Here is a 12,085-nt window from a genome sequence, read left to right on the forward strand (position 1 = left end):
CATCTATTACTTTGTTCTTTAAATAATGAATTAAAGATTCTTTTCAGTATTTATATTTATAATTAATTCAAGATTTTTCCCATATACTCTAATTTTATTTTCTTTATACCTTATTTATCTTTTTTACATTCTTTGCCTTTATTACGATTAATTGAAAATTCTTTTTTAATATGTCCACACATATTAAATTCAACATTATATTGTTTGATTCTATCTTATATCTTTTAATTCACCATTTGAATTTATTTGATTTGAAAATTTCTACACTGGATCTCTACCCGTGGAAAATTTTGTGAAAGGCGCAAATGTTGAGAAGTCAGAATATAGTGTCTTTCTTCTTATATATTTGATTATATCTTTGCAGTGAAAGAATGATTCAAAAGAATAATTAATTGATTACTGCCTCTTCCATTTTAATTTTTATGTATAATATGTGCAAATTTTCTTTTACTATCTTTTTATATTCTTATGTCCTTAATGTAAATTGTTGTCATTTTCGGCTTAGTGATGAATTTCGTTTATAGTTGCTAAAGGAATCGCGGGTTGCATTCTGGCTTGAGTTCCGCTCCAGGATGATAAAGCATCCAAGGTGGAATCAATAATAACCTGCACATATCTTATAGTAATATCATTTATGAATATTTATTTTAATAAATATTAATTTTATGTACATGCGAGTCTTAATTCAAGATCTTATATATGCATTTGAGGTTAATTCAATTCATTTTCAGTCTCATTTGAAAGAAGCCACACTAATACTAGAATCACTTCAAATATCCGTGAAACTGCCACCACAAAATCTGAGTTAATATTCACTTTGTGTGTTTTTTTTTATCTTATTCATGTGCTTTATTAATGTTCAAAAATATTTGGTGGTCAAAATAGCAGGAAATTTATGTATATATTATTTATGCATGTGCATGTATTTTAATTCTCTCCCCATATATGGTCTTTTCATATAAAATTATCTTCCCTTTATTCTTTTTATTTTTCTTTTTATTTCGCAGGAAAGAAATGGGAGATTATGTGCAGTCAATGATCAAACTGAGAGCGACCCTATCGGAATTGCTATCTGAAGCTTTAGGGTTAAGCAGTGACTATTTGTCGCGCATTAAATGCATGAAAAGTGAGTTCTTGACCTGGTTATATTATCCGGCTTGCCCTGAGCCTGATCTTGCCTTTGGAGCTCCACGGCATTCAGACCCTACATTTCTAACTATACTACTACAAGACACAATTGGTGGCCTCCAATTTCTTCATCAAGATCACTGGGTTGATGTTCCTCCAATTCCCGGTGCTCTGATAGCCCACATTGGAGATCTTATGCAGGTAGCTGTATACTTTATTTTTTTTTAAATTATATAAAAGTTACAATTCTGATACTGTCGTACTCTGTATACTGCTGAGTTTTCCAGAACCAACAGAGCGATTTTTTATTTTCAAATTTTTTAAATAACTCTTTTTCCTTACTTTGTGAGTACAGATTATTTCAAACGACAAATTCAAAAGTGCAGATCATAGAGTACTGGCACACAGTGATCAAATAAGGGTATCAGCAGCATGTTTTCTGTATCCGAGTGCTAAGAACTTACTGAAGCCATACGGCCCGATAATGGAGCTTATGTCTGACAGCAACCAACCTATGTACAAGGAAATAGTGCCCTTGGAATATGCACTCTACCATCAGTCCAGAGCAATGTATGGTACACCAACGCTTTCTCACTATAAGCTATGAAAAAATGGCAGACAGGCAGTTGCAAGAAAAAAAGTAGCAGTGTTTGTTTGATGCTAGGCTGTTAATTTTCCGGGACAGTAAAAATGGTAATATAGCTCATGCCTGTATAAATTTATCAAAATCCAGAATGTTTGCTATATTTTTTTATTTCGTAATAATAACAACACAGCAGACATTAAGCTTTCAAAAGAAATTTTAAATTAAAACTTCATTTGATAGTTCATTATACAGCACCACATCTTAAAATTACACGAATTCAACATGACACTATCACAACTCTCACGAAACTTCACCAAGAAGAAAAACCAAACAAAGATCCGCTCCCTTGCAGCACCATACGATTTTGCAGTGGCAAAAAGATCTGATAGAACAAAAAATCGAAAACCACTCGTGTAGAGACCAAAAAAGAGAATTATACTTTAAGGACCATTCTTCTAGGTTTATAGTGTGTTGTCTTCTAAACAGTCCTATCTGTTAAACGTCACAGCCCTTGAACATAATGCCTTTTGTTGCAATATCTTCAAGAGTGAGCACAGTGCATTTGTCCATGTTCATATTGTCCTGCCCCAGCAAAGAGTATCAATTTAAAAACAATTTAAACATAATAAATTACATTTGTAACATAAAACCAGTCAGGTCCAAGGATATGAAAATAAAGGATTGTAGAAATAGTCTTTTATTAAGTTGATTGTTCTTTGCAACTTGAAATGCAATAGAATCAAGAAGTTGCCATGGCACGTTTAACAAAGAATAGTATATCCACCACATAGTATATCGAGATTTTCCCATTGTAGACTTCTGTACCGTCCTTTAATACGTGTCCGTTTGGGAAATTTTAATATAATTAACTTATAACTTAAGTTGAATAAGCGTCTGATAAGTGATAAGTCATAACTTGATAAATGCTTATAAGTTATACAAATGTTTGGATAATTTAATTTATAAGTTAGATTTTTTTAATTAAATAAACTAAAATAAATAATTTTTAAATATATTATCTTAATTCTTATATTTTAAGTTTGATTGACATTTTAAAAAAAATATATTTTAAAACTAAAACTGATAAAAAAATTAAAAATAAAAATAAGTTAAGATTAAGTACCTCGTTATTAACATTCAACTTATCAGTTTATAACTTGTAAATTCAACTTATAAGTTGGGTCGACAAACACTCGTCAATAAGCTGTTGCGGGCTTATAAGCCAATAAGCTTGCTTATAAGATTTGCCAAACATGTCCATTGCTAACCCAAGCTCCTTATTGTTTTCACAATTTCAAGAAAGGGGCTGCGATCCTCACATAGCATCTAGATACAAGTACAAAGACTTATTTCAATATATTCTAGATAATGGGAATGATCACTCCCCTCAAACATCCAAAGATATAAAAAGAAGAAGAAGATCGCCCGTTTTCGGAGAGTAGCCCGCTTCCCATTACTCACTAGGGCATTTCAAAAGAATCATTTGTAATGTTTTAATAAGTACACAACGGTTTTCAACTGCACTCCCAAATTTAACTTTTACCAACATTTGCCCACTTGCAACAATATGTTCTACCGTCACCGGTAAAACTCTTAAGTGAATTCCCACTTCCATTGCCCAGCTTGATCCTTGCTCATAACTGAAAGATCCACATGTAACAATTTCCTGGTCAACCAATTGCAGAATTCTACCGGAGTAAATTACCAAGAAAGAATAACTAATATCATAGACTCTAACTTTTTGTTTGCTAAATTTTTATCTCTGAAGTATCTTATTCCCTTGTAGAAAGTGTTAAATCCAGAAAGGGGTTTTATACAAAAAGTCATGATTTTGGAAATGAATGTCTAATAAATTATAGCAAAGACTTATAGAAAGATATATACTTGCATAAGAATTTTTTATGAGATCATCAAATTTTATTCAAAATACATTAAATGATGAACATTGAGGCACACCGATTAGAATGGCAAAAGAAATGGTCCACATAACATACCTTGGACCCATGTGGCACGAGTTCCCGCAATTCCTTAATACAATCTTGTATTAACTGTCTACATTTTTTGCCATTATTAATCGAGGCCTCTCCTTTTGTTTATTAAACTTACTATAGCTTGCAGATGATAATGCTTTTGGTAACCTGCCATGCATCATTGGCTTCAGATGTACGAATGGAGTAATTTGCGTTCTCTTCAATAATGGAAGAATGTTATTTTAGTGAATAATCTGCTGAAGAGATGCCATGTGCGTCATTGGTGTGAGGCTCTAAAACTTTGTCAAATATCAGCAAGGAATTTACTTATCCCGATTTAGTATCCTCATGCTTAACTTCAGTAGCATTTATTCAAGCTTCAACCAGCACTGTTTCTAATAGATGTTCCACACATGAGTTCACTATCGTAAGATTACTAATGCAAGTTCTGTCATCAGGTATCTGAACAACTATTTCAGTCTTCTGTTTTTTATTTTTGGGAATAGTGCTTCATGAATCCCACGACCAACAGAAAAATTTGAACACAGATCACACTTATTTATGTGATTACCCTCTATAGTAATCTTCCCAGCTGTAGCCATTGAGCAAAGATAGATCATCATTATTCTCTGTGCCCACTACCGAGTCCCAAAAGACACTACTGCTGTTACATTTCTTGCTGACAATGTTTTCATTTATATGTTGCAGATATTTGCAAGATAAGATACAAGTGGATCCAAACTTTCAAAAACCCTCGAGATTGACTTCTCAGGTTTCTGATTCGTATTCGTAACTTCTGTCTTCCATATGTATTAATATGGTAACTGACTTTTCAAGTTTCTCAGATTGCTGCATCATTAAAACAATAAAATTACAGCATTTATCCAACTTTTCCCTTTCATCACCCTCACTTACCAGGGTTCTAATATTCTCGTCTCGTCATTTAAGTGTATCTATGAAAGTTTGTTCGATTGTGTTTGTGGGTGTATATAAAGTGTAAGAAAATGATGAAGTCATGTAGAAACATACCTAGATATTTAGAAATTGAAGGTTGAGGAAGTAGGTTGGGCCGCGTGCGAGTCTTAACTTTACATTAGTATGATATTTTTTGCTTTGGGCCAAAACCACACGAATTTATTTTTAGGCACATCCCAAAAGGTCATACTAACAGAGTTAACTCGCTGCTTATTAACAACCAATCTGCCTCTCCCACAAATGATGTAAGACAACTCCTAACAACCTCTAGATGTACGAATGGAGTAATTTACGTTCTCTTCAATAATGGAAGAATGTTGTTTTAATGAATAATCTGCTGAATAGATACCATGTGCGTCATTGGTGTGAGGCTCTAAAACTTTGTCAAATGTCAGCAAGGAATTTACCAATCCCGATATAGTATCCTCATGCTTAACTTCAGTAGCATTTATGCAAGCTTCAACCACCACTACTTCTAATAGATGTTCGGCACATGAGTTCACTGTCGTAAGATTACTAGTGCAAGTTCTGTCATCAAGTATCTGAACAACTATTTCAGTCCTCTGTTTTTTATGTTTTGGGCATACTACTTCATGAATCTCACAACCAGCAGGAAAATTGGAACACGGATCACACTTATTTATGTGATTACCCTCTCTATAGTAATCTTCCCAACTGTAGCCATTGAGTAAAGATAGATCATCATTATTCTCTGTGCCCACTACCAAGTCCCAAAAGCCACTACTGCTGTTACGTTTCTTGCTGACAACATTTTCATTTATATGTTGCAGATATTTTGCAAGATAAGATTTAAGTGGATCCAAACTTTTAAAAACCCTCGAGATTGACTTCTCAGGTTTTTGATTCATATTTGTAACTTCCGTCTTCCTTACGTATTAATATTGGTAACTGACTTCTCAGGTTTCTCAGATTGCTGCATCATTAAAATAAATACTGCAGCATTTATCCAACTTTTCCCTTTCATCACCCTCTCTTATCAGGGCTCTAATATTCTCATCTTGCCATTTAAGTGTATCTATGAAAGTTTGTTTTATTGTGTTTGTGGGTGTATATAAAGTGTAAGAATATGATGAAGTCATGTAGAAACATACCTAGATATTTAGAAATGGAAAGTTGAGGAAGTAGGTTGGGCCGCGTCTCAGTCTTAACTTTACATTAGTATGATATTTTTTGCTTTGGGCCAATACCGCACAAATTTATTTTTAGGCACATCCCAAAAGATCATACTAACGGATTTAACTCGCTGCTTATTAACAACCAATCTGCCTCTCCCACAAATGATGTAGGACAACTCCTAACAGTCTTCCCTTTATACATCGAGAATGAAACCTGCTAAACCTTTATTCTATCTACATTTCTCATCAAACAACTTTAATTCAAACCAACACTACTACTTATCCTGCTACACCTGATCTGGTAACTCAAAGCTCTTTTCTGGGATAGGGATGAACACTCTTGGTATAAGAGGGTCCCGCTGCTTGACTCGCTTCTTGACTATGCGGTTCTGATGGATTACATTCTCTACCTTGACTGAAAAAAAATAGGAATAACAATAAAAGATGGTGAGCCAAAAATTGCTCAACAAGCCTGTAACAATATGTGGTAACAAGAGAAAATAAATGAATCGAATTCTGATGGTTTGAACAACCATTTCTATATGTATGGAAAAATAAAGTGCCATTACTGGCGAGTGCCAAATGAATGGGACTGGAAACAAGAACTAACTATACACTATAACATGCTGATCAGTCAGGATACAGTGCGGATCTATACCCACCTATAGACCCAACCAACATAGGGAGTACTCAGGAAACTACGACTTATTAATTAATGGTCTGGGTAAAACCCAATCCGTATGGTAACCATCCAGTCCAAAGATGAGCATCGGAATAATCGGAATGCTTTTGATGTATCCCAACATTAGGATATATCATAATATATGTAACAAGGGTGAAAATATTGGAATATGAATAGAGGATTCAATAAATTTGGAGAAATCAAGAATCGAAATGAAATAGAAACAAGAATCAATAATTGTGTATCAATTTTGTATCATTGTATATGAACAAGAATTATCAATGTGTAATTGATATGGAAAGTAGGATATATTTTACTATTCTGAATTTAGAATAGGGGAAAAACTTGCCTGGCGCATACTTAACCTGGTTCAACTCACCGCCTTTGGTCTCCTGCTTGATTTGCCTTGCTGATACTGAATCAATCATGGAAAGGTAGTCATTTAGATAACTTACTACATACGCGTATCTCAAATTGATACCACGTAACCCTAATAATCTACCCATGCGTTTCTATCTGACTCGCGTATATAAATATAAAGAATTATATAACACATAAGGTTCACATAATCATGTAAAGCACATAGCACATAAGGCACATAATTGATTTTAATCTGACAATTATTTTTTAGAATCGATACTAGACTTATACCCATATTAACTAACCCTATTTGGTTTTATTTATAATTTTTCGGGATTTATTTGACCCGATTCTACCTATATTAGGGCCTATAAACCTTTAACTATCACAAGATGACTTTCTTTCGGAAGAAATTATAATTTGCAATTATTTTTTGGATTTGTTTCATTTTTCTGAATCTAAGGGTCTTCATTTCACTCAAATCAGACTAACGGTTTAATTATTATGAATTAAACAAGATTTAATTAATATAATAATTATAAATATTTAATTATAATTGAATAATCCTTAATTATATTTTTAAATAATTATTTAATAATTATTATATTTTTAAATTATTATTCCCTAATTATTAGGATTAATTACAATTATTTACAAATTATTATCACTTACTTGATTAGATCAATTATCTACAAATAAATAATCGATGCAACTAACAGTTACGTTATTCATCGAATAAGTAATTATTATTCGCAACATAATCTAGCTCAACGATCAACTACTCGTATAAATATGAGTTACTCGCATTCCTCGTATACCTATCAACTTATTATTACTGATAATTATAATTTATTACCACTTATACGATTAAATCGATCATCTGTATTTAACTATTCGATTCGAATAATTCTTACGATATTCCTCGAATAATTAACTATCGCTCTAATAATAATAATAATAATAATATTATATTATTATTATTATAATCCAACATATCGTTCACTTTTTCGGATAGGTACGAGTTATTCATATTATAGAACTAATTATCGAATCTTTAATCATATTATTCAATTATTTTTAATCCTTATTATTAATTAACTACCTAATTATTAATTAAAAAATAACTAATAATAATTAGATAAATAATTAAATAATCAAACAAATAACTAATTTCAAATTTCTAAATTATTAAAATATTTCTGAAAGTATTAATAATATTTTTCAGAATTTAAAACTTATTTTTATTTAATTTTTATAATTTTTAAAACTGATTTTTGATTTTATAAAATATAATTAATAATTAAAAATCCAGAAAGAAAACAGGGAATGGAAATCGGGTTTTGAAGATCAAACCCAGGTCGAATTCTGGGTTGAAACCGGGTCGAACCCGGGTCCTCAAGAACAGCCTAGAACCCCGCTAGGGTGGCCGTTTCTGGCGAGCTTTCCGGCGAGCCTAAACCCCGGCCAAAACATAATGATTTCGACTCGTTTAAGCTGCAACATCGTTCCTTTCTTCTCTCACCGTACAACCACCCTCTCCATCGCAACCGACGACCACTCCATCCCGTTCTCCGGCCAAAACTCCATTTTTTTCCGATGAACCTCCTCAGAGAATCGTTTCTTACCCAATTATGAACCAAAATTCCCAAAACATATACCAAATCAACGCTACAGACTGCTATAATCATTCCCAACAGTTCATATTAATCAAAAACATCTAAAATTCTAAAAAAAACAAATCAGAAACACTAAAACCCATGAACTCGGCACATCGGTTTAGGGGTTATAAAATTAAAATAAAAATACCTAATCACTCCTAGGACTACAACAAAACTTACTGCATCAACCAAACAATCAAATGATTCTTCACAATCAAAAACCGAAATTCATGCCAAGAACATAAAAATTGATTTTGAGATTAAACGAACCTCGGTTGTTGATATTAATATCAATAGATTCGTCTCTTCACAAGGTTGTATCGGTTACTCGAGCTTTTTCAATGGATTAGTGAATCTCCCAAAATCATGGATTGATCTTCTCCCTCCTTCAAGAACACACTTGTCACCAACACTTTCTAATTTAATTAAACTGATTTTTAATAATTCATTAACTAAAAATTAATATTAATTCAACTATTTATAGTACTGAAAATAATACCCCTAAATAAAATTAAGGAGCTAATTACACACCTAATACAAATATTTGGCCCCAATTTTTATAATTTTTGGCTATTAATAATGAATTTTTAAATATCCAATAAATACAAAATAAATGTTAAAAATTCCCAAAAATTATGAATATTACAAAAATGCAAAGAAAAATGATGTATAATAATTTCATGATCATATAAAAATAAAAATATGATTTTGTGGGGCTTTGGTACCCGAAGTGGTCCGGAAAAGTCATCTTTCGCGAAAAAGGTAAATTTGTAAAATGTCTAGGGGTTCAAAATAGCGATATGATACAGGTCGTTTTTGGCAAAATAGGGCCAACGATTTTATTTGAAATACAGGCTTTTAAAACACTGTTTGAGCTGTATGGGTTTTGATATAAAACATATAATTTACGATAAAATACTCAATAAATATATGAATCACATTCTGATCAAAACAGACGACACGTAGCACATAGCAATTAGGATTTAATGACTCAACACATTTAATCACTTAATAGTACACATAAATATCTTTATTATAATATAATACGAGCGTAATTTTCTCGGTCGTTACATTCTCCCCCCCCAACAGGATTCTGTCCTCAAAATCACGCTATGAAAATAACTGAGGATACCTTTCTAACATATCACTCTCAAGCTCCCAGGTTGATTCTTCAACCACTGGGTTTCTCCACAAAACTCTCACTAATGGTACAGACTTATTTCTTAATACCCTCTCTTGCCGAACTAGAATTTTTATCGGCTGTTCTATATACGATAAATCTGCCTGAAGTTCTTTGGGCTCAAATTCTATTACATGTCTTGTGTCAGGGTTGTACTTCTTAAGCATAGATACATGAAACACATTATAAATATGCTCCATATGGGGTGGTAAAGCTAATCCGTACGTAACTTTTCTGACTTTTTTCAAAATTTTAAATGGTCCGACGTAACAAGGTTTCAATTTTCCCTTGTTGCCAAACCTAGTTAATCCTTTCCATGGCGATACTTTTAGCAGTACATGTTCCCCTTCTTTATAGTCCACATCTTTTCTGGATTGATCTGCATATTTATGCTTTCAATTCTGTGCTGCTTCAAGTCGCTTTCGGATAAGTTCTACTTTTTCCTTGGTCTGCTGAATCAGTTCTGGACTTAGAATTTTGCGTTCTCCAACTTCATCCCAACATGTAGGTGATCAACATTTTCTTCCATATAAAGCTTCATAAGGTGGCATCCCGATACTCGCTTGATAGCTGTTATTGTAAGAAAATTCCACTAGCGGTAAATATTCATCCCAATTGCCCTTAAAATCTATCGCGCATACACATATCATATCTTCAATGGTCTGAATAGTCCTTTCACTTTGCCCGTCCGTCTGTGGATGAGAAGCGGTACTCATGTTTAACTTGGTTCCTAGACATTCTTGGAATTGTCTCCAAAATCTTGAATTGAAACGGGGATCTCGATCCGATACAATAGATACGGGTACTCCATGATGCATTACGATTTCCTTGAGATATAAGTGCACTAACTTGTCCAGTGAAAACCTTTCGTTGATCGGAAGGAAATGTTTTAACTTCGTTAATCGATCAATGATAACCCAAATTACATCATGATTTGCTTTCGTCCTTGCAAGTCCTACTACGAAATCCATAGCTAAGTGCTCCCATTTCCATTCGGGAATATCTAGTGGTTGTAGTAATCCGCTAGGGCATTGATGTTCAGCTTTCACTCCTTGGCACGTATAACACTTACTAACCCATCCCGCTATTTCTTTCTTCATATCTGGCCACCAAAAGTTTTCCTTCAGGTCTCTCTACCTCTTTGTGCTTCCGGGATGAATCGAATATCTTGAGCTATGAGCGTCTTGTAAAATTTCCGCTTTCAGTTCCGGTACATTAGGTATCCTGATTCTCGAAGCAACTCGAAAAATTTCTTTGGCATCCTTCTGACTGGTAATCTCTTCTCCTTATAAATTGTTGGTTTTATGATCCATTACTTCTTCCTGACACCTTCTTATCTTCTCCAATAATTCTGGCTGAAAGGTCATGGCGTAAATCATTTCGGTAGAGCTTTCTGGAACACGAACTTCAATATCCAGTTTATCGAATTCCTTGATTAAATCTTCCGAAGATGTTAACAGGTTCAATCATTCCTTTCGACTCAACGCATCTGCTACTACATTAGCTTTGCCTGGATGATAATTGATTGAAACATTGTAATCCTTGATTAACTCTAGCCAGCGTCGCTGTCGCATATTGAGTTCCTTCTGCGTGAAAATATATTTCAAGGTTTTATGGTCCGTGTAAATCTCACATCTTTTGCCGTATAGATAGTGTCTCCAGAGTTTTAGTGCGAATACGATTGCTGCTAGTTCAAGATCATGCATCGGATATTTCTGTTCATGTGGCTTTAGCTGTCTAGAAGCGTATGCGATCACTTTGCCATGTTGCATCAAAACACATCCTAATCCTCGATAAGAAGCGTCGCTGTATATGACAAAATATCCTTGATCGTCAGTAAAACAAGTACAGGTGCGGTTACTAATCGATTCTTCAATTCTTAGAAACTTGCTTCACATTTCTCGTTCCATTTGAACTTTTCATTCTTTCGTGTAAACTTCGTCAATGGGGTGGCTATCTTTGCAAAATCCTTAACAAATCTTCTGTAGTAACCTGCTAATCCCAAGAAACTTCGGACTTCCGTTGGAGTCTTTGGTCTTCCCAATTTAGAATAGCTTCAATCTTCTCTGGATCCACTTGAATTCCTTCAACACTGATGATGTGTCCTAAAAATTGCACTTCCTTCAACCAAAATTCACATTTTGAAAATTTCGCATAGATGTTCCTTTCGTAATGTCTCCAATGTCATTCTTAAGTGCGCTGCATGTTCTTCTTCTGTCTTTGAATAAATCAAGATGTCATCAATACATATAATTATAAACTTATCTAGATACTTCTTGAAAACTCGGTTCATCAAATCCATAAATGCTGCAGGTGCATTAGTTAATCGAAAAGTCATCACGAGAAATTCATAGTGTCCGTATCTCGTTCTGAACACAGTCTTTGGAATATCTTCTGCCTTGATCCTTAA

The 12,085-nt window shown here is 33.6% G+C and overlaps 1 protein-coding gene across 1 annotated transcript; it reads left to right on the forward strand.

Annotated features, from left to right (window-relative positions):
- The first annotated feature begins 1,006 nt into the window (after positions 1 to 1,006).
- LOC141703301 (1-aminocyclopropane-1-carboxylate oxidase homolog 10-like) lies at positions 1,007 to 1,941 on the forward strand. Its single transcript, XM_074506855.1, has 2 exons — positions 1,007 to 1,329; positions 1,484 to 1,941. The coding sequence occupies exons 1-2, from the start codon at positions 1,015 to 1,017 to the stop codon at positions 1,733 to 1,735; spliced, it is 567 nt and encodes a 188-aa protein (XP_074362956.1). The 5' UTR covers positions 1,007 to 1,014; the 3' UTR covers positions 1,736 to 1,941.
- Positions 1,942 to 12,085: the final 10,144 nt, after the last annotated feature.

This window comes from Apium graveolens, unplaced genomic scaffold (genome assembly GCF_009905375.1).
Source record: "Apium graveolens cultivar Ventura unplaced genomic scaffold, ASM990537v1 ctg6465, whole genome shotgun sequence".
Taxonomy (NCBI): Eukaryota; Viridiplantae; Streptophyta; class Magnoliopsida; order Apiales; family Apiaceae; genus Apium; species Apium graveolens.